At 52.3% G+C, this 23497-nt stretch overlaps 2 protein-coding genes across 2 annotated transcripts; both read right to left on the bottom strand.

Moving 5' to 3' along the window:
- Positions 1-7762: 7762 nt before the first annotated feature.
- Positions 7763-11036, bottom strand: LOC131586331 (zinc finger protein 239-like). Its single transcript, XM_058853156.1, has 2 exons — positions 11028-11036; positions 7763-8261 (listed from the first exon to the last, which is right to left on the bottom strand). The coding sequence occupies exons 1-2, from the start codon at positions 11034-11036 to the stop codon at positions 7848-7850; spliced, it is 423 nt and encodes a 140-aa protein (XP_058709139.1). The 3' UTR covers positions 7763-7847.
- Positions 11037-22564: 11528 nt separating this feature from the next.
- LOC131586406 (olfactory receptor 14J1-like) lies at positions 22565-23497 on the bottom strand. Its single transcript, XM_058853235.1, has one exon. It carries the CDS (start codon positions 23495-23497, stop codon positions 22565-22567), a length of 933 nt encoding a protein of 310 aa, XP_058709218.1.

Below are 23497 nucleotides of genomic sequence, written 5' to 3' on the forward strand. Positions count from 1 at the left end.
AGGCACCGGTAAGGGAAGCCCTGCGAGTGCCCCAAGTGCCGGAAGAGCTTCGTGTGCTGCCCCAGCTCCATCCCCCATGGGAGGACCCACGTTGGGCAGAGCCCTGATGACCCACGTTCCCAGTGATCTGTGTTGGGAACATGCTGGGCTGGAGATCGTTTTATTTTGGTTTCAATTATCTTTTGCTTCATCTTCATCTATTTAAAACAGAGAAATAACAGAGTGGTAAAAATCAACAAATTCATCAAAGGCATCTAGAGCCTCACATTTTACTAGTGCTTCAAGGGAATCTGGGAGATACTTCGGAGGATTTGGGAGTTGTGGGGTTATTTGGTGTAATTGTCTCCGTTTCTTGGCACTCAAAGAGACGAGAGGCTTCTATCTGTCTCCTCAAAACCACTCTATGCTACTGAATCCTACTCAGTCCCTCTCCAAAATTATTTAGTTTCACAGCCCTTCAGGGTGTGTTGCCTTAAGTTTTAGCTTTCATATTTTTCATATTCTGTGCTGCCTACGTTTGTAGTTTTGAACTTCACGTTAAGTGTTAGTGAGCTCTCTTCACAGAGTAGGTAGACAAAACAATTCCTTTTCTATCTTGATACCAAGGACAATTGTTACAAGTTCCAGGCCCAAAAGCATAAACAAGGGTGGACTGAAGAAAGAAAACAAGAAGGATGGGACTTCATCATCTGAAGCTGTAATTGGACAATGAACCCCAATATGCAGATTAACCTAAACTTCTAAAAATGTGGGACTTTGTGATCAGTTGTCCATTTTTGTGACCACTTTTGCTCCATCTTGGGTGTAGCCCTGGCCAGGCTCTTGTACTGCCCAAGGTGTATCTGTAACGTGCTGGTTGTGAGTGGAGAGACAAAATCCACGACTCGTGCTCCAGTTGCTCATTAGACAAAACAGCCTCGTTTATTACTCAGAACTCATTTAAGTACTCAATTCAAATTTCCCAGGCTAGACAGCCATTGGCTGATACTTCCCTCCCTGCCCTGCATCCTGGCCAGTGGTGTGCAGTGGTTCAGACATGAATTAGGCTGGCTAAATTAGATTTGTGTTATGGCTAAAGTAGATTTACTGCTAAATTAGGTTTGTGTTATGTCTAGATTTACTTTGTCCAGTCCTGACCAACTGTACTATGACCATACTGTGACTATTTACTCTTTTTGGTTAAATTAAAAAATATAAAATGCTCTCTGTTACCCTATCTGCAGGGGCCCTTTGCAGACATGATAACAGGGACACCATGGGTTTAATTTGAAAGAAGTTTTCTAGTTAACTTGACAAACTTAATTCTCTTCAGCAAGCAATATGCTTTGTGTACTAAATTGAGTTTGCAACACTCCCTTCCAGGAGCTGGCAGACAGGATCACAGTCCTTTAAGCTAACAAGCCACAGGTTAACTACTCATAGTTAAAGTTACAACTTAACATTAAAAAACAAGAAAGTATTTAGAACTGAGATTATACCTGAACTCTTTAAACAAGAAACAAAAAACATTCAACATTTAGAACCGTGAGAAAAACCCAACTTAGCAGAAAAGCAATTTGTAAACAAACAGTTTTTAAATGAACTGTCTTTTCAAGAGTCTGATTTTCACATTGAATAAGTTGTTCTGGTTACTCTTCTTCAATCTGCTCCATCACATCCGTAGAGGTACTGTCAGGAGGGTGTTGTTTGTGTCCTTTGGCTGTATGTTCAACTCTTTCACATTGGTTGCAGCTTGCATTATCACTTCTTTGTCCCTGAGCTGTCCCCTGTGGAATGGGCTTGTGTGGACAGTTTATTTTCCCGTGGCCTTGTTGTCCACACTTGTAGCAATGGGGTGTGAGTTTAACAGCAGCTGTAATAGAATTGGCTAGCATATCCATGTGATGAGATCCAGTCCCAACCTTAGCACATGCTGTAATCATCTCCTCCAGAGAAGGATTCTCTTGAGGTAATGCAGCTATAATTTTTCTACAGTCTTGGTTTGCATTATCTCATGCCAATTGTAGCATTAATTGACCCCTTGCTTCACTGCATATATAGCTCATGGGGGTTTTGTCTTCTACTTGAATAGCTTTGGGTTGGCACTGACAAGTTGGTAATTTTTGTTAGAGTTAACATTGCTAAGTCTTTCACTTGTGTTAGAATTGCAGAGTTCAAGCGAGCCTGGGTTTGGGGATCTTCTGACGCTGCTGAATGATTTATTGTATGAACAGCCTTAGCTACTTTGCTTTCTGGGGTCCCACCACACATTCCTCCCTTTTGTTTTTCAGTAATTCCTGTTAAAGTGCCATGTGCTCTTCCCACAATGGCCTGTTTTATTGTTATTTGAGGAACGCCAGTGTGGTGTGTTACACTCCAGGGCTGTATGAAATGTTTTGTTTTCTGTGAGATGTGTGTTGTTTTGATGCTATGAGGGATGCTCAAAACAGCAAAGGCTGACTGCCAGTGTGCAATGGCATCCCGACCCTTTTCTCTTGTGTGTTTTATAGCCCATATTGCTGATGAAAAGGTATCTATGGATAAATGTACATATTTTAAATGTCTGAATTCAGGGATGTGTGTGACATGGGTTTAGCAGATTTGTAAGGCACGCAATCCACAAGGGTTTGCTCCCGTCTGCAGTGGTGCAGTGTGGCCCTGGTGTCCTGATGGGACACTTGTGGTTGGGTTCTTTTTCCCCCTTGGGCTGAAGATTGACGAGAGAGAGGCAGTTTTCTCTTGTTTGGACTTGGTTGTTTATTCTTCTTTTATCTCCATTACATGTATACAGGGTACAAGGAGCCACAAGCAGCTATGTGCACTAAGATAGAAAAGTGCAAAATTACTAATAAAGATCTTCTTCAAGGTTTTTTATATGTTCAATTACCCAATTAACAAATGCCAAGGAAATTATTTTTTCTTAGTGACCCAATGACCCAACACTTGTGTGCTGCACTGCAGCATTCTCTATCCAATCACCTACTACTACCCAAAAACCTCTAGAAGAAGAAGATGAAGAAAGAAGGACAAGAGACAACACCCTGAATCCTCCATCTTGTCCTCTATTTTCTAAATGAGTTTAAACTCCAAACTTTAACTTTTTCATGCAGTGACATAAGAAATCTCTTTAATCTACACACTTACACTCCTGGTTTTTCTATTTAACAGTTGTTTTCACGGTGTTATATGAAATTCAGTGTTTTCTTGGATGTCAGAGCCAGGCATCAGAGATAAGGGCACACTCTCAGTGCCTCTGACTCCAACAATAAGCTAAGTTGAATATTGTTAAGTGTTATTCCACTCTTAAATCCTGAAGTCATATAAGTTAGCTTAAATACTGTTAAGTGCTTTTGCTAAATTGTGATATTTGAGGTATAAATTAAGGCATAAGTGAAGTCCTGTTAAGTTTGAACTCTGTTAAGCTCAAACACACACACACACACACACACACACACACACACGGATGGTTCTGGGTTCATTTCTGGTTTAGTTGCCTGGATTTTGTTTGGTTTTGTTGTTGCTTTGTTTCCTTGCTGTGCCTGAAGTGTCCAGTCAGGAGCAGAATGACTCTTGCCAAGGAACTTTGTGCTGCTGGTGCTTAATATTAAATCTGGTTTTTGCTGCTCCCTTGCTGGGGATTTTTAAGCGCTCTCAAGCCCTCGTTGGTGACAGGGTGAAGGAGCCCTGGCCCAGGCTCTGGCCCTGGGGACACAGGGATGCTGCCAGGGGTTCCCTGTCCCCCTGTCCCATGCCCCACAGACCTTGGGATGTCCCACAGCCATTCTGTGATGTCCCAGCCTGGACTGTGATGTCCCAGCCCCTCTGAGATAACAGAACCTACTCTCTGATGTCACAGCCTTCTCTCTGACATCACACACTCTTCTCTCTGATGTCACACAGCTGCTCTGTGATGTCACAGCCTGCTGTCTGATGTCACAGAGCTGCCCTCTGGGATTGTGGTGTCTGCTCTGTGACCTCACAGCCCACTCAGTAATGTCACAGCCCACCCTGTGGTGGCTCTGTGATGTCATACAGAAACTCTGTGATGTCACAACCCACTCTGTGATGTCATGCATTCAACCTCTGATGTCATAGTCCTCTCTGTGATGTCACAGCCCACTAAGTGATATCACCCATCCCACACTGTGACATCACACCCTGATTTCTGATGTCACAGAATCCCCTCTATGATGCCATAGCTGCTCAGTGACCTCACACAACAAACTCAGTGATGTCACAGCCCCATCTGTGACCTCACACAACCCACTCGGAGCTGTCACACAGCCCCTTTCTGACATCACAGCTGCTCTGGGGCTCCAGGACACAGCCACAGAGGTGCTGCTGGGACACAGCCCCCTCTGGCACATCCCACAGCCCCTGCCAGTGCTGAGCCCCTGGGAGCTCTGTCTGGGCCTGCTGGTGTCCCTGAGCTGCCCTGGCAGGGCCCCAGCCCTGCTGGGCTGTGCTCAGGAGCTGCTCCTGGCCAGAGCTGTCTCTCTGCAGCGCTGCCCTTGCCAGGAGCTGCCTCTGGGCCAGAAGCCCGGCCCAGCTCAGCAGCACAGACACAGCACCAGCACTTTCATCACCCTCTCGGGCCTTTGGGGCTCTTGGCATCACACTCAGTCCCTCAGAGTGTGCTCCAGAAACTTCTCAAGAACTCAAACAGACAGAAACACTGAAATTTCTTGTAGTTGAAATGAGAGACACGAGTGAGAAAGCGTCCCCAGGTTCCAGGCAGAGCAGAAGACTGGAGGCCCTGATGGCAGCTGGGGACAAGCAAGGGAAAGGTGTCTGTGGTGCTGAGCAAAGCTGGATGTGTTTCAGGAATGCCAAGGGCCAAGGGCTGAGCCCCAGCCCCTGGCAAGGCAGATGCTGTCCCTCCCTCATTGCTCAGGGCTCTTCCCGGGGCACTGGCATGTGGGGATGTGCAATGCCAAGGGCAGCACCATGGGGCGGCCCCTGCCAGGCTGCTGAGCAGGGACAAGGAGGCAATGAGGCCCCAGGGCTGCCAGGGTCACTTGTCCCCTGCTGGCCTCAGGCTCAGGGCCCTCATCCTCTACCTGCTGCTTATGTGATGAGGCCTCCAAACCCCATCCTGGGAGATTTTTGGGTCCTCTCCATGGTCTGTGAAAATGGAAGCACTGGTCAAAGTTATTTTCTCCCAAATCTTGCAGTGACAGAGATGAATATCTTTAAAGTGATCAAGAGTTAATTTATATTGTTTAGAAGGAGGAAAAATTTTAATCAGGTATTTTATGAGAGTGGCACAAAACTGCAATTGCTTTTCCAGACAAGTTGATGCCTCATCGCAAGAATGCTCCAAGAGCAGGATCTCTGTGCAACCTGACACAGTGAAAGCCCCTCCCGTCCCCAAGGATGGAATTCCTGTTGTGTGGGTTCTCTGATGTGCTGGGTGCCCTCACAGTGCTCCTGGCCAGAATGTCTGCTGAGGGCCAGCCAGGCTGCTGCAGTGGCACTGACCTCACAGCCATCACCACTGCAGCCATGTCCCCTGGGCCTGGTTCTCCCCTTTCCTCTTCCCCTGCCTTGTCTCTGCTGGCATGAAGAGTTGTTTCATTATTATCCTGTCCCCAGGGTGCTGGGGCCAATTGCTTCCCAGTCAGGCTCCTGGAGCAGCAGTGGCTTTTCAGAGCCCAGCCAGAAATGAGCCCTGAAGCAGCAGCTCTGCAGTGCTGGCCACCAGGCCGGGGTGCCAAGGGAGCCTTCTGGCCATGGCCTGGAAGCAGCTGCTGCTGCCAAGGTGCCTTTGGTGCCTCAGGCTGTCCCTGGCACAGCTCCCAGCATGGCACTCTGCACTTGTGCCCGAGCCCTTCCCTGGGTTGGGGCTGGCCTGGGGCTTTTCCTGCAGCAGGATCTGCCCTGGCCATGGCACAGGAAAGGCAGTTCCTGCTGGAGCAGGAGGCTGTGCCTGGAATGGGCTCAAACAACTCCAGCAAGGCCCTGTTTACTTCAAAATTGCTTCCTAGAGCACTATAGTCTAACAGTTGTTATAGCTCCTCTACTCTGGACTAAATAACTCTTTTTCTTTATTTACTCTCTCGTGTAAATAAATCATCTTCAGAATCAGTCACAGTGGTATTTATATAAATATATCTGATATTCCATTGTTAATCGTGTGGGACAAATTGCATTACGGTTCAATTCTACATGTCCAATATTTACACATAAACCTCTGACAAACTCGGGCTGGGATTGAATCCAGCTGCTCCCAGTCTCCTCTCTTAGACGAAATTTAAAAGTCTAGGTGACTTGGAGGAGTTTGAGGATCCATGGTGGCTGTTTGGTGTCATTTCTCCACCTCATGACTCAGCAGGAGTTTCTCCAATAAAGAAATAAAGCTTTTGCCTGAAGCTCCCACTCTGCCCATGACAGGAAGCCCTGGGAGTGTCTGTGACATCCCGGCTCTTTGGCAGCCTGGGGACTCCTGGGATGTCACCGTGGAGCCCCCAAGAGTGCCTGTGACAGAGCGGTGCCTTTGCAGCCCAAGGTCCTCTGCGATGTCACCATGGAATTGCTGGGACTGCATCTGACCACACCGCTCTTCAGCATCCCCAGAAACCCCTGGGAGGTCTCTGTGGAGCCCCTGTCTGTGCCTGTGACATTCCGGCTCTTGAACAGTCTGGAGACTCTTGGAATGTCCCCATGGAGCCCCAATGAGGGTAACAAATCTGATCCTTGGTAGACAACCATCACCACGACCTTTTGCTATGGTCTGTTTCCATGGCAACCACAGCCCCCTGTTGCTATGGTCTGTTTCTATGGCAACCATCACAGCCCCTGTTGCTATGGTCAGTCCCTTGGCAGCTCCATGGAGACCCCATGCCAGGGGTGGTTGCCATGGACACCAGCTCAGGCCTGGAGCCAGAGCCCGTTGCCATGGCAACCATTTGCAGTCCCATCCCCAGGCTCATGGGATCACAGAGCCACAGAATTGGCTGAGTTGGGAGGGACCCATGGGGATCCTCCAGTCCAACTGCTGGCCCTGCACAGGACACCCCAACAATCCCAGCCTGGGCCTGGCAGCGCTGGCCAAACACTGCTGGAGCTCAGCCAGCCCTGGAGCTGGGAGCCTTCCCTGGGGAGCCTGTTCAGTGCCCCAGCAGCCTCGCGGGAAAAACCTTTTCCTCACATCCAGCCTAAACCTGCCCGCCTCAGCTCCAGCCGCTCCTCCACTCCTGTCCCTGGGCACCAGAGGGAAGAGGTTCCCACAGCCCCCAGCCAGGGACCCGCTCCCAATGCTCCTGCCATGGCAACCAGGCCTGGCACCAGCTGGGATGCTCGGTTTCCACGGGCTGGGCTTCAGGAATGGCATTCCCCAATTTCCTACTCCTGCTAAAAGTGCATCGCTGCTCGCTTCCCTCCCACCTCCCATGGAAAGCACAAAAGGCAAAGATCCCAGGCTGGGATAAGAACAATTTATTGAGAACAGCAACGAGATAAGGAACAAACAGGAACAGAAATAATTTTGATAACAGAAGGGATAAGACAAACTATTCACAGAGAAAACTAAAATGCCACCGACTGCCTCTTCCTGGCCATATATTTCCTCCTACCTGGAAAGGACACTCTTCTCCTCTGGTGAGAGAGAAGGAGTCCTTTTCCTGCCCCAGACAATGACCTGAGATGTGATTGAATATAATGACAGGGCCATGGTCAGACTCTCATGTTCTTTGATCCCACATTATGTCATTGCCATGGGCAGGAAAAGCTACAGGTGTCTTCCCAGCATGGGTCACAAGGAACATGGATCACCAGGTCTCTTCCCAATGTGGATTCGCCAAGGGGGGATGAAGCTGGAGCTGTGTAGAAAGCTCTTCGTTCACTTTGGGGCATTTACAGGGCTTCCCTTACTGGTGCCTCCGTTGGTGTCTGGTCAAGTTAGAGCTCTGGGTGAAGCTCCTCCCACACTGGGGACACTCGTAGGGCCTCTCCCCAGTGTGGATGCGCCGGTGGGTGACAAGGGTGGAGTTGTGCTTGAAGCCCTCCCCACACTCGGAGCAGCGGAAGGGCCTCTCATCCGTGTGAATCCGCTGGTGCACAAGGAGAGTGGAGCTGACCCGAAACCTCTTCCCACACTCGGGACACTCGTAGGGCCTCTCCCCAGTGTGGATGCGCTGGTGGACGATGAGGTGGGAGTTGTAGCTGAAGCCCTTCCCACATTCCCCACACTCGTAGGGCCATTCCCCAGTGTGGATCATCTGGTGGCAGATCAGGGTTTTCCTCTGGCTGAAGCTCTTCCCACACTCCAAGCACTTGTAGCGCTTCTCCCCATCCTGAAGCTGCTCATGGACCACCAGCTCAGAGCCCTGGCTGGATGTCTGGCTGCCGTCCCGGCACAGGGTGGGTCTTTCTTCCTCAGAGCACCCTGGGATGGGTTTGGAGCCCCTCCTCCTCCGGGATCTCTGAATCTTTTCCTTCCTGCTTGACTCCTGCGCTGTGGAGCTGCTCAAAACAGCCTCTTCCATGAGGTTCTGCCGTGGGGATTTGTCCTCCCTGGTCTCCATCCTCAGCTCCTTGTCTGGGGGAGGAAGGACAAGGAGAGGATGGGATTTGCCTTCGTGCCAGAGGGAAGGGGAAGAAGATCCCCCCAGTGCGTCCCCGGCAGGACGGCGTCGGCAGCGGGGTTGTCCTGCAGCCGGGGGCCAGGCTGGGCTGGGAGATGGAGCAGGAGAGAGGGGGAAAGGGGCACTGACTTCCTCCTCACCTGCCTGGGTGTCCTGGGGTATCTTCCTCTTCCTCACAGCCTTCCTCTCCATCTGGACAAGGTTTGGGATTGGGAAATCCTGGTTTGGGAGAAAACAAGGAATGAGCACAATGAGTTTGATGGTCCCTCTTTTCAATTCACTCTCTAGAAGTCGTCAGGGCATCTGAGGTATCTTGGTTTGAAAGGAAAGGTGTTTGCTAAGGAAGGCAGAAATCTCCATTGAAATTGATAAAAATGGAAACAACCCACCCCCTCCGAATTTTTATAATCTTGATATCAAAGTGCTCTCAAATAAAGATATAGGAATAGAAATAATAGTTCTTTATTAAAGAAAGGAAAATGAAAATGCAGCAGGACAAAAAAACAAGAACAACAACAACAAAAAATAAAAAATCACACAGAAACAACCCACTGACAGAGTCAGAATACAACTTTACATCCCATTGGTCAGGGTTTTGGAAGCACTCCGATTAAAAAGTGGCTGCACTCCTCCTGGAGTGACAGATGTGGTTCTGTTTAAGCAATGATCCCATAGAAGATTGTAGCTTACCTCTGAAGTTCCGGTGCTGTAGATGGGTCTGGTCTCTCCTCTGGGAATCCAGTGGAGAAAGACTGCCTGTGGTGTTTAGATTCTCAGATTATATCCAGTCAGGAATGCTTGGCTCCTCCCCCTGGGTGGAGCATCTCACAATGGGATGATGTAATTTTATCAGTCCTGCAGTGAGACTCAATGGCCCATTAACAGAAGATATCCCCCTGGAGGGAGGATGGGTGGTGAAAGAGATAATGAACACTGCCCCACCTGGTTTTAACAGCTGGCCCATTAACAGAAGATATCCCCCAGTTCTGAGGGATGGGTCATGAAAGAGATAAAGAAAAGTGCCCCAGCAAGTTTTAACAGATGGTGATAGAATAAGTAAGTTTGGCTATATCTTGCATTGCAACCCAAGACATGGGGTCCAAACAAACTTCCCAAATGCCAAGATTCGGCCCTGAAAATGCCTCCCAGGAGTTCCCCATCTCTGGTCTCTCCCCTTTGGTGTTCAGGGGTTCCTCCCTGTCCCAGCTGCTGGGGGTCACGCTTGTACTGGGGGGTTTCCTCTCTACTTGGTCCCTGACCTCTTCAGGCTGCTTAGAGTGCCCAGAATCCAAAAAGTTTCACCTGTTTCCATCTCTCCACTTAGGGATGCTGGGGGTTTTTGGTCTCCCAGGGTCACTTCTCCCCTTATTCCCTTCTTGGGTCTGCAGGGGGTCCAAGGAGTCTCCCCTGCCCCTCTCCAGGCAATTGAGGGTCCCATGAATTGTGGTGCTCCCCCTCTCTGGGCTCCCCACTTTGGGGTCCTGGGGGTCACAGGGCTCTGCTCCTCCAGGCTGCCTCTGCCAGCAGCTGCCACTGGGACCCCCGATATCCCCCCAAAAGGCATTTTCCAGTCAGTCTTGCAGTTCTTCATTCTCCAAACATCCCCCCCAATAAAACCCAACCCAGGAACCCCCCAGGATATCTGGGCCGAGCTCCCCCTCCCTGGTCACCTGTGGGATGGGGGGGTGATGATCCCACGGATGGGGGGGCTGTGAATTCAGGGAATGCTCAGCTGGGATATACTGGGCCTGAGATCATACTGGGATAACAAGCACTTGACTGGGATTACTGTGAGTGTCTGGGAATGGCTATGGACATGCTTAGGGAAACTGGGATATACTGGGAATGTCTGTGACCATCCTGGGGATGACTGGGAACACATTTGGAACAATGGGAACTGTGCTGGGGAAAACTGGGAACAACTGGGATTGACTGGGTCTGCACTGGGGACAACTGGGCATGACTGGGACCATGCTGGGAGCAGCTGGGATAATCTGGGGAGTGACTGGGACTATACTGGGGGCAACTATGATCACACTGGGAGGGACGGTGAGCAACTAGACCATCCTGAGGGCAACTGGCATTCTACTGGGATCACAGTGGGAGCAGCTGGGCCATGCTGGGCAAGACTGGGACCATACTGGCAGCAACTGGGACTGCACTCAGGGTGACTGGGAGTGGCTTAGAGCAACTGAGATCAGGTTGGAAGCACCTGAGGAGTGACTAGGAACAACTGGGATAGACTGGGAGAGACTGAAACCACAGTGCAGGTAAATGGGAGCAACTGGAACCACACTGGATAATCCTGGGAGCAGCTGTGCCCATGCTGGGGTCATACTGGGATCCTACTGGAACTAGCTGGAATCATACTGGGAGTGAATGGAAAGGTGCTGTCTGTGACTGGAACCATGCTGGAGGTGACTGGGAGCAACTGGGCCCATCCTGGGAGTGACAGGGAGTCACTCTGGCCATGACTGGAATCATGCTGGGAGGATCTGGGAGTGACTGGAACCATACTGGGGGTGACTGGGTGCAACAGCTCATACTGGGAATGACTGAGATTGAAGTGAGAGTGACTGGGATCATCCTGGAAGTGTCTTTTTGTAGATCTTCTGTCTTTCTGGTCTCCTTTTATTCCCCTTCTTATCTTACGTACCTGGAATATTTTTGGATATTTAATGTTTCCCAAAATCTTAAGGATTAACACTTTTAGGTTAAAGGAGCTAAGCTTGCAAAGTTAATGCTATGGTAAGAGTTTTATGTTCAGTTGGATGTTGTATTAAACCCTTTGCCATAGTTCCTTGATTGTCTATATTTTGCCAGTTAAATTTTGTGTCATTTTGACCTTTTAGCTCAGTTGGTCAGAGCATGGTGCCAGTATCACCAAGGCTGTGGGTTCAATCCTTGTGGGGCCATTCACTTAAGAGCTGGACTTGATGGTCCTTGTGGGTCCCGTCCTACCAAGAATATTCTTTACATCTGTCCATGCTGAGAAGATCTGGTTGGTGTTTCTCCCGTGAACCGAATTCAAGTACAGGAACCTTTGGTTACCACCAGCATTGAAGTGTTCTGGGGTGTTACAGCCCTGTAGGCTCACAGTGACCTCTTGTTTCCATAAGGCCCCAGAGTGTCCCACTGGTTCCTTGGTTCCATGGGCCCAAGAGTGCCACAATGATCCCTGTGGTTCCACAACTTCCCATGGTGTCACATTGGCCTCTTGGTTCCATAAGGATCTGGAGTGTCACACAGGTTTATGGCATTTGTCCTTGCTGCCCCTCACATCCCACTGCCCCACAAAGAGCCCCGAGCCACCCGTGAGGGACAGGCCCTGCTGTGCCAGGCCTGGGCTCAGGGCTTGGCCTTTCTGCTTCCTCCAACCCAGCCAGGGCTTGCTCAGCATTGCAGTTCCCTGCTCAGAGCCTTTGGCTCCCGGCAATCCTGGCCTCCAGGATCTGCTCTCACCAGTCCCTGGGGAGCCTTTGGCAGTCCCTGCCCTCAGTGGGGCCGATTGAAGCTCCAAGGGACTTGGAGTTTTGCTTCTGACTCCTTGAGCAGCTTCTTCAGCCTGAAGGAGGGACAAAGGAGGATCAGAGAAAGGAGAAGGAAGCACGAGGTCAAGCATTCCCTGAAATCACAGCCTCCACCCATGGGATCATCATCCCCCATCCCACAGGTGACCAGGGAGGGGGAGCTTGGCCCAGATATCCTGGGGTGTCCCTGGATTGGCTTTTTTGGAGGGGATGTTTGGTGAATGAAGAACTCCAAAGCTGAGTGGAAAATGCCCCTTGTGGGGATACTGGGGGGTCCCAGCATTCCTAAGTGGTGAGATGGAATAGGGGGAACTTTTTGGATTCCTGGCACTCCCAGCAGCCTGGGCCTGAGTAGACAGGCGACCCCCAGTACAAGTCTTACCCCCAGCAGCTGGGACAGGGAGGAACCCCTGAAGACCAAAGGGGAGAGACCAGAGATGGGGAACTCCTGGGAGGCATTTTCAGGGCTGAACCTTGGTGTTTGGGAGGTTTTTATGGACTACATGTCCTGGGTTGCAGTGCAAGATGTAACCAAAAGTATGTATTCTATCACCGTCTGTTAAAACCTGGTGGAGCAGTTTTCTTTATCTCTTTCATGCCCCATCCCTCAGAACTGGGGGATGTCTTCTGTTAATGGGCCAGCTGTTAAAACCAGGTGGGGCAGTGTTCTTTATCTCTTCCACCACCCATCCTCCCTCCAGGGGGATATCTTCTGTTAATGGGCCATTGAGTCTCGCTGCATGACTGATAAAATGACATCATCCCATTGTGAGATGCTCCACCCAGGGGGTGGTGCCAAGCATTCCTGACTGGATATAATCAGAGAATCAGAACAACACAGGCAGTCTTTCTCCACTGGATTCCCAGAGGAGAGACCAGACCCATCTACAGCACCAGAACTTCAGAGGTAAGCTACAATCTTCTATGGGATCATTGCTTCAACAGAACCACATCTGTCACTCCAGGAGGACTGCAGCCATCATTTAATCAAATTACTTCCAAAACCCTGACCAACGGTGTGTAAGGTTGCATTCTGACTCTTGGTGTGTTGTTTTTTTGTTGTTGGTTTTTTTTTGTACTGCTGCATTTACATTTTCCTTCATTATTAAAGAACTTATATTCCTTTTCCCATATTGTTACCTGAGAGCACTTTAATTTCAATATTATAATAATTCGGAGGGGATGGGATGTTTACATTTTTATCCATTTTAGTGGAGATTTCTGCCTTCCTTAGCAAACACCATTCCTTTCAAACCAAGACATCTCAGATGCCCGGTGACTTCTAGAGAGGGACTTGAACAGAGGGATGTTCAAAGTCTATGTACTCATTCCTTGTTTTCTCTCAAACCAGGATTTCCCAATCCCAGACCTTGGCCGGATAGAGAAGGAGGCTGCGAGGAAGAGGAAGATGCCCCAGAACACCCAGGCAGGTGAGGAGGAAGTCAGTGCCCCTTTCCCCCTCTCTTCTGCTCCATCTCCCAGCCCAGCCTGGCCCCCGGCTGCAGGACAACCAAGCTGCCGATGCCGTCCTGCCGGGGACGCAGTGGGGGGATCTCCTTCCCCTTCCCTTTGGCACGGAGGCAAATCCCATCCTCTCCTTGTCCTTCCTCCCCCAGACAAGAAGCTGAGGATGGAGACCAGGGAGGACAAATCCCCACAGCAGAACCTCATGGAAGAGGCCGTTTTAAGCAGCTCCACAGTGCAGGAGTCAAGCTGGGAGGAAAATCCCCAGAGATCCCACAGGAGGAGGGGCTCCAAACCTATCCCAGAGTGCTCTGAGGAGGAAAGACCCACCCTGTGCCAGGAAGGTGGCCAGAGATCCAGCCGAGGCTCTGAGCTGGTGGTCCATGAGCAGGTTCAGGATGGGGAGAAGCCCTACAAGTGTTTGGAGTGTGGGAAGAGCTTCAGACAGACCAACAGCCTGATCTGCCACCAGATGATCCACACTGGGGAATGGCCCTACGAGTGTGGGGAATGTGGAAAGGGCTTCAGTTTCAGCTCCCAACTCATCATTCACCAGCGCATCCACACTGGGGAGAGGCCCTACGAGTGTCCTGAGTGTGGGAAGAGGTTTCAGACCAGCTCAAATCTCCTCCTGCACCAGCGGATTCACACGGATGAGAGGCCCTTCTGCTGCCCCGACTGTGGGGAGGGCTTCAAGTACAACTGCACCCTCGTCAAGCACCGGCGCATCCACACTGGGGAGAGGCCCTACAAGTGTGGGGAATGTGGGAAGAGCTTCAGCCGGAGCTCTCATTTGACCAGACACCAACGGAAGCACCGGTAAGGGAAGCCCTGCGAGTGCCCCAAGTTCAGGAAGAGCTTTGTGCACTGCTCCAGCTTCATCCCCACTTGGAGGATCGACATTGGGAAGAGACCTGGTTATCCATGTTCCCTGTGATCCGTGCTGGGAAGACACTTGTACCTTTTCCTGCCTATGGCAATGACATGATGTGGGATTAAATAACATGAGGGTCTGGCCATGGCCCTTTCATTATATTCAATCCCGTCTCAGGTCGTTGCCAGGGGCAGGAAAACGACTCCCTCTCTCTCACCAGAGGAGAAGGGTGTCCTTTCCAGGCAAGAGGAAATATGTGGCCAGGAAGAGCCAGTTGTGTGGTGGTTTAGTTTTCCCTGTAAATAGATTTTCTTATCTTTTCTGTTACCAAAATTATTTCTGTTCCTGTTTGTTCCTTATCCCGTTGCTGTTCTCAATAAATTGTTCTTATCCCAGCCTGGGATCTTTGCCTTTTCTGCTTTCCATGGGAGGTGGGAGGGAAGTGAGCAGCGGCACGGTTTTAGCAGGAGCAGGAAATTGGGGAATGCCATTCCTGAAGCCCAGCCCATGGAAACCGAGCATCCCAGCTGGTGCCAGGCCTGGTTGCCATGGCATCAGTTTTGGGAGTGGGTCCCTGGCTGGGGGCTGCAGGAACCTCTTCCCTCTGGTGCCCAGGGACAGGAGTGGAGGGAGCAGCTGGAGCTGAGGCGGGCAGGTTTAGGCTGGATGTGAGGAAAAGGTTTTTCCCCCGAGGCTGCTGGGGCACTGAACAGGCTCCCCAGGGAAGGCTCCCAGCTCCAGGGCTGGCTGAGCTCCAGCAGCGTTTGGCCAGCGCTGCCAGGCCCAGGCTGGGATTGTTGGGGTGTCCTGTGCAGGGCCAGCAGTTGGACTGGAGGATCCCCATGGCTCCCTCCCAACTCAGCCAATTCTGTGGCTCTGTGATCCCATGAGCCTGGGGATGGGACTGCAAATGGTTGCCATGGCAATGGACTCTGGCTCCAGGCCTGAGACAGGCACAGACAGGGGTTCCATGGAGACCTCCCAGGGGTTTCTGGGGATGCTGAAGAGCCGTGTGGTCAGATGCAGTCACAGCAATTCCATGGTGACATCCCAGAGCACTTTGGGCTGCAAAGGCACCGCTCTGTCACAGGCACTCTTGGGGGCTCCACGGTGACATCCCAGGAGTCCCCAGGCTGCCAAAGAGCCGGGATGTCACAGACACTCCCAGGGCTTCCTGTCATGGGCAGAGTGGGAGCTTCAGGCAAAAGCTTTATTTCTTTATTGGAGAAACACCTGCTGAGTCATGAGGTGGAGAAATGACACCCAACAGCCACCATGGATCCTCAAACCCTTCCAGGTCACCTAGACTTTTAAATTCTTTCTAAGAGAGAAGACTGAAAGCAGCTGGATTCAATCCCAGCCCCAGACTTTGTCAAAGGTTTATGTGTAAATATTGGACAGCTGGAACTGAACCGTAATGCAATTTGTCTCACAGGATTAACAGCGGAATACCAGATATATTTATAATAATACAACTGTGACTGGTTCTGAAGATGATTAGACAGATTTATTTACACCACAGAGTAAATAAAGAAAAAGAGTTATTTACTCAACAGTAAAGGAGCTATAACAATTATTAGACTATAGTGCTCTAGGAAGCAATTCTGAAGTGAACAGGGCCTTGCTGGAGTTGTTTGAGCCCATTCCAGGCACAGCCTCCTGCTCCAGCAGGAACTGCCTTTCCTGTGCCATGGCCAGGGCAGATCCTGCTGCAGGAAAAGCCCCAGGCCAGCCCCAACCCAGGGAAGGGCTCGGGCACAAGTGCAGAGTGCCGTGCTGGGAGCTGTGCCAGGGACAGCCTGAGGCACCAAAGGCACCTTGGCAGCAGCAGCTGCTTCCAGGCCATGGCCAGAAGGCTCCCTTGGCACCCCGGCCTGGTGGCCAGCACTGCAGAGCTGCTGCTTCAGGGCTCATTTCTGGCTGGGCTCTGAAAAGCCACTGCTGCTCCAGGAGCCTGACTGGGAAGCAATTGGCCCCAGCACCCTGGGGATAAGATAATAATGAAACAACTCTTCATGCCAGCAGAGACAAGGCACGGGCAGAGGAAAGGGGAGAGCCAGGCCCAGGGGACATGGCTGCAGTGGTGATGGCTGTGAGGTCAGTGCCACTGCAGCAGCCTGGCTGGCCCTCAGCAGACATTCTGGCCAGGAGCACTGTGAGGGCACCCAGCACATGAGAGAACCCACACAACAGGAATTCCATCCTTGGGGATGGGAGGGGCTTTCACTGTGTCAGGTGGAACAGAGATCCTGCTCTTGGAGCATTCTTGGGATGGGGCATCGACTTGTCTGGAAAAGCAGCAGTTTTGTGCCACTCTCATAAAATACCTGATTAAAATTTTTCCTCCTTCTAAAAAATATAAATTAACTCTTGATCACTTTAAAGATATTCATCCCTGTCACTGCAAGATTTGGGAGAAAATAACTTAGACCAGTGCTTCCATTTTCACAGACCATGGAGAGGACCCAAAAATCTCCAATGATGGGGTTTGGAGGCCTCATCACATAAGCAGCAGGTAGAGGCTGAGGGCTCAGGGCTGTGCAGCTGCAAGGCCCTGCCAGAGGCAACTTGTGCAGCCCTTTGGCCATGGCTGCTGGCCCTGGGCCTGAGGCCAGCAGGGGACAAGTGACCCTGGCAGTCCTGGGGCCTCATTGCCTCCTTGTCCCTGCTCAGCAGCCTGGCAGGGGCCTCCCCATGGTGCTGCCCTTGGCATTGCACATCCCCACATGCCAGTGCCCCGGGAAGAGCCCTGAGCAATGAGGGAGGGACAGCATCTGCCTTGCCAGGGGCTGGGGCTCAGCCCTTGGCCCTTGGCATTCCTGAAACACATCCAGCTTTGCTCAGCACCACAGACACCTTTCCCTTGCTTGTCCCCAGCTGCCATCAGGGCCTCCAGTCTTCTGCTCTACCTGGAACCTGGGGATGCTTTCTCACTCGTGTCTCTCATTTCAACTACAAGAAACTTCAGTGTTTCCATCTGACTTGGAGTTCTTGAGGTGTTTCTGGAGCACACTCTGAGGGACTGAGTGTGATGCCAAGAGCCCCAAAGGCCCGAGAGGGTGATGAAAGTGCTGGTGCTGTGTCTGTGCTGCTGAGCTGGGCCGGGCTCCTGGCCCAGAGGCAGCTCCTGGCAAGGGCAGCGCTGCAGAGAGACAGCTCTGGCCAGGAGCAGCTCCTGAGCACAGCCCAGCAGGGCTGGGGCCCTGCCAGGGCAGCTCAGGGACACCAGCAGGCCCAGACAGAGCTCCCAGGGGCTCAGCACTGGCAGGGGCTGTGGGATGTGCCAGAGGGGGCTGTGTCACAGCAGCACCTCTGTGGCTGTGTCCTGGAGCCCCAGAGCAGCTGTGATGTCAGAAAGGGGCTGTGTGACAGCTCCGAGTGGGTTGTGTGAGGTCACAGATGGGGCTGTGACATCACAGAGTTTGTTGTGTGAGGTCACTGAGCAGCTATGGCATCATAGAGGGGACCGTGTGACATCACAGAGAAGGCTGTGACATCATGGCATGGCTGTATGACATCATAGACCTGGTTGTGAGGTCAAAGTATGTGCAGTGACATTACAGGGTATCTGTATGACATCACAGAGATGGTTGTGTGACATCACTGATGGGGTTATGACATCACAGAGCTGGCTGTGACATCATGAAGGATGGTGTGAGGCCATTTAGCAGAGACTGCCATCATAGAGGGTGGCTCTGTGACATCACAGACCAGGATGTGACATCACAGAACAGACTGTGACATCACAGGTTGAATTTTTGACATCATAGTCTTCTGTGACATCACAGTACAGCTGTATGACAACACATGATAACATCCCAGAGTGGGCTCAGTAAACAGAGCACAAACTTCACAGGACTTCGATTATCCCTTAACCTTAACTGAAACCTCAAATGTCACAATTTAGCAAAACAACAGCATTTACTGTATTTAACCTAACTTACAACCTATGACTAGCAAATTCACAGAGGAATAATACTAAACAGTATTTAAATTAGCTTATAATTTCTTTAAAACATAACAATGGGCAAAAGGAAAACACTAGGCAGCGTTTAACTTAGCTTATACCTCGTGACTGAACCTTCCTCACAGGCCTGACTGACTCAGATCTCCAAGGCACTCCAACCCCTCCGAGAGCAGCATTTCTGCCACATTTGCCAGGGCACAGCACTGGTGTGTGCACACAGACACCAAGAGGCAGTGCAAGGCAGCTGTGAGAAATTCCCCTGCAGGGCAGGGAAATGCTCCCTGTGGATGCTTTGGCATCTCCCCAGAGGGTGAAGGGCTGAGCCTGGAGGAGTGGGGGGATCGGCCCAGGCTCCGTCGTTGTTCGGGGATGCCCCAAGTGCAGCAAACGGGAGAGTTCCCGGCTCACAGAGGCCCCACTCAGAGGGAGGTGGCTGGCCCAGGAGAGCTGCAAGGGGCTCCTTTTGGAGCGCTGTTTGTAGGGCCCCAAGAGAGGGGCTTCAGGCACAGCAATGTTTCATCCTGGCCGCACTTGGCATCAACAGCTTTCTTTGCAAGGCTGAGAACAGGGATGTTGTGCCACGGAGGGAACAGAAACAGTTCCCAGGGCTGCTCCTGAAGCAAGCAGGAGCTGCTTGGGCAGCAGCAGTGCCTGGGAGCAGACAGTGTTTCTGATGAGCTGCAGAGGAGATGAGCCCAGGGGCTGTTGGCCAAGGCCCAGGTCCAAGGAGCATTTCTCAGCTGGCAGGGTGGCCTGAGAAGGGGAGGGGGGAATGCACCAGCACAGGGCCCCATGGAACCAAGGGACCATTGTGACACTACAGGGCCCAATGGAACCAAGCAGAACATTCTGACACTGTGTGGCTCCATGGAACCAAGGATCCATTTTGATATAACAGGGCCTCATGGAAGCAAGGGGACCACAGTGACACTGGGGGCTCCATGGGACCAAGGGTCCATTGTGACACTGTGGGGCATCATGGTATCATGGACACCATTGTGACAATGTGTGGCTTTGTTGAGCCAATGAGTCCTGCACACTCACACAGGCTGAGATGGACACTGCTGGTTTCTCTGGCAGGCTCTCTGAGCCCAGCCCAGCTCCCTCCAAGCTGTCCCAGCTGCCCTGAGCTCTCGGCAGCAGCCAGGGCCTCTCCCCAGCACAGCCCAGCCGGCTCTGGCCCCACAGCTCTGCTCAGGGCAGGCTGCTCTGGGCACTGCCCCATGGCCTCAGCCCCTCTGCAGAGCACAGCAGCAGCTGCAGCTCAGAGAGGCCTCAGCCCCAGCCATGGGGGAAGGTGCTTGGCCAAGGGAAAAGGAGGCTCCCTGGGTGCCCTGCTCCCCTCTCCCTGAGGTGCTGAGAGCTCTGCAGCCCCTCCTGCCATCCCATCTGCCCAGGCCAGCACAAGAGCACCGGCCTTGGAGCCCTCAGGAGCTGCTCCTGCTCCAGGCCCAAAGCTGGGCCAGCCAGAAAGCTGTGCCCATTTCTGTTCATTCCTGCTCTGATGAGGAGGGATCCTCAGCCACTTGGAGGTTGCTGATGAATTTTGCTACTCCAGAGGCCATCTCTTCCTTGGGCTCATGGAACCAAGAGGCCCTGTGACACTGCAGGGCCTTGAGGAACCATGCAGAGCATTGTGACAGAGCAGGGCCTCATGTCATGATGGGGTCATTGGGACACTGCAGGGCCCCTAGGAAAAAAGGGGCCAGTGTTGCTCCTCAAAGACTCATGGAATGAGGAAACATGTTTGACACCGTGGTGCCCCTTGGGACCAAGAGGCCATGGTGACACTGTGGAACCAAGGAGAGCATTGCTGCACTGAGAGACCTCATGGAACCAAGGATCCACTGGGACACTGCGGGGCCCAAGGATCCAAGGGACTTTGTGATGCCAAGGGTTCCCATGGAACTAAAGGGACATTGTGACATTGGGAGGCCTCATGGAATCATGGAGAACATTGTGACACTCCAGGGCCCCATGGAACTGTGGTGACACCAAGTTGGCTGGGAGTGTTGATGTGCTGCAGGGTAGGAGGGATCTGCACAGGGACCTGGACAGGCTGGATTCAGGGCCCAAACCCAACAAGGTGAGGTTTAACAAGTCCAAGTTCCAGGTCCTGCACTTTGGCCACAACAACCCCTGCAGTGCTACAGGCTGGGGACAGAGTGGCTGGACAGCAGCCAGGCAGAAAGGGACCTGGGCACTGATGGACAGCAGGCTGGGCATGGGCCAGCAATGTGCCCATGTGGCCAAGGAGGCCAATGGCCTGGATCAGGAACAGTGTGGCCAGCAGGAGCAGGGCAGGGATTCTTCCCCTGTACTTGGCACTGGTTGGGCAGCACCTGAAATGCTGTGTCCAGTTCTGGGCCCAAAATTTCGGAAGGAGATGGAGGGACTGGAGCATGTCCAGAGAAGGGCAACAAGGCTGGTAAGGGGTCTGGAGAACAAATCATGTGAAGAGTAACTGAGGGAGCTGGGGTTGTTTCTCCTGCAGACGACAAGGCTCAGGGAAGACAAGGTGGTGTCAGGGCACAAGTTGGACTTGATGACCTCCAAGGTCTTTTCCAGCCTTGCTGATTCTGTGATTCCCTGAAACCACCCTTGGAGCAGGTACAGGATGAGCCCTGGGTCTCCTCTTCGGAAGATCCAGCAACCCAGGTTCCTCAGCTTCTCCACACAGGCCCCAAAGCCCATCCTGTCAGTCCTGCAGAGCCTCTCCAGCTCCTCCTCATTGCCCAGAACAGGGAGCCACACAGCCAGACACAGCAGCCCAGATGTGCCCCCCTGGCCTGTGCTGCCTCTGGCCAGGGAGCAGCACGAGGCACTGCAGGACCCTGCAGACAATTCCTGGAGCACTTGTAGGATGATCCTGCTCCCCAAGGGACGTTCCCATGGTGCCAAGTGGGGAACTGAAATGGGGAGTAGGGCCAGAGAGGAAAGGGCAAAACAGGGATGGGCTGTTTGCAGGGGAGGGAAGAGGGGTGGGCAATAGGAAGAAATCTGGAGCAGAAAGATGAAAGAAAGCAAAGGTGAAGCAAAGGAAATGCTCAGGGCAGTTTGGGGGTGGCTGCCAGGCAGCCCTGGCTCTGAGCAACAACGTCTGCAGTGGCACAGGAAACTCACAGCTCATGGGAACAAACTTTCTGTGTGACTTCAGAGGCCACGACAAACCTGAGTGGTTTCCCTGCCGTTCCCCAGCCCTTCCTGGCCCCAGGGGCTGATGGCATTTGTGCTCCCTCAGGTTCATCTCCCCACAGCAGCACCATGGGGGTGCTGACGCCTGCTCTGGGCAGTGCAAACAGGGGCTCCTGAGCCAGTGCTGCCGTGTCTGTGCCTGCAAGGATGCGGCACCTCTCTGAGCTGGGGGAGAGGCCAGGGCTGCACAGGGGGGATGTTGTTGGCAGCTCCATGAGGATGCTCTGGGACGCTGCCCTGGGGTGTCCAGCACAGTGGGGATGGATCAGCCCCTGCTCTGCTGCTCCTTCCCATCTCCCCCAGGGACCTTGCAGAGCCCCAGCCATGCTGTTTGCCCCCAGCCTGCCCACGGCCACCCTGGGGCTGCTCATTGGGGTTTTCTGTGCTGAGCTTTGGCCTGGGAGTGTTCTTGAGAGAGCCTGGGCAAGGAGCCTGGAGCCCCCAGGCCCTGCCCTGAGGCGTCAGCGCTGCCCCAGCAGTGCCCATGGCCTGTCCCTGCTGCAGCCCCGGCACTGCCACCCCCAGGGCTGTGCCCGGCCCCGAGAGCACTCAGGCCCTGCAGCAACACCAGGGCCAGGAGGGCAGCGGGGCAGTGGCACGGGAGCAGCACTGGCAACACCAAGTGCTGCTGCTCCTGGGCACAGCTGCTGTGCCAGCACTGATCTGCCCCCAGCTCTGCACACAGACACTGCTGCCGCAGCTGCAGAGAAGGGAACAAAAGGAGGATCTCTGGACAAAACTTTGCTGGGAGATCCTTTAGTTCATTTAAAGCCACCAAGAGCACAGCCCTTCATTGACACAGTCTGTGGCCACAGGGAAAGTGGAGAGAAATGGCACAAACAATGTCATTTTATTGAAGACAATTTAAAAAAGTTAAACAAAGAAAAAGAGCCTCCAAAATTAAACAAACCTGCCAGAACTATCCAAGATGACTTTTATTACAAGTGATTTGGAGAAATTGGCCAGCTGTTTAATGTTTCTGAAACCATCCAGTGATCAGTCTCCACACTGCAGCCTTGAGCTCCTGGTTCCTCAGGCTGTAGATGAGGGGGTTCAGGGCTGGAGGCACCACTGAGTACAGAACAGACAGGGCCAGATCCAGGGATGGGGAGGAGATGGAGGGAGGCTTCAGGTAGGCAAATGTGCCAGTGCTGATAAACAGGGAGACCACAGCCAGGTGAGGGAGGCAGGTGGAAAAGGCTTTGTGCCGTCCCTGCTCAGAGGGGATCCTCAACACAGCCCTGAAGATCTGCACATAGGAGAAAACAATGAACACAAAACAGCCAAGTGCTAAACAGATGGAAAAAAAAAGAAGCCCAAATTCCCTGAGATAGGATTTGGAGCAGGAGAGCTTGAGGAACTGTGGGATTTCACAGAAAAACTGGCCCAGGGCATTGCCATGGCACAGGGGCAGGGAAAATGTATTGGCTGTGTGCAGCAGAGCATTGAGAAAGCCACTGGCCCAGGCAGCTGCTGCCATGTGGGCACAAGCTCTGCTGCCCAGGAGGGTCTCATAGTGCAGGGGTTTGCAGATGGACACGTAGCGGTCGTAGCACATGATGGTCAGGAGGAAATACTCTGCTGAGATGAAGAACACAAAACAAAAAACCTGTGCAGCACATCCTGAGTAGGAGATGTCTCTGGTGCCCCAGAGGGAATTGTGCATGGCTTTGGGCACAGTGGTGCAGATGGAGCCCAGGTCAGTGAGGGCCAGGTTGAGCAGGAAGAAGAACATGGGGCTGTGCAGGTGGTGGCTGCAGGCTACGGCGCTGATGATGAGGCCGTTGCCCAGGAGGGCAGCCAGGGAGATGCCCAGGAAGAGGCAGAAGTGCAGGAGCTGCAGCTGCCGCGTGTCTGCCAATGCCAGCAGGAGGAAGTGGCTGATGGAGCTGCTGTTGGACAT

This window comes from Poecile atricapillus, chromosome 19 (assembly GCF_030490865.1).
Source record: "Poecile atricapillus isolate bPoeAtr1 chromosome 19, bPoeAtr1.hap1, whole genome shotgun sequence".
In the NCBI taxonomy this organism is placed as follows: Eukaryota; Metazoa; Chordata; class Aves; order Passeriformes; family Paridae; genus Poecile; species Poecile atricapillus.

Bases quoted from the DNA above. Each gene is read 5' to 3' on its own strand.
- LOC131586406 (XM_058853235.1), bottom strand. From the start codon at position 23,497: ATGTCCAACAGCAGCTCCATCAGCCACTTCCTCCTGCTGGCATTGGCA.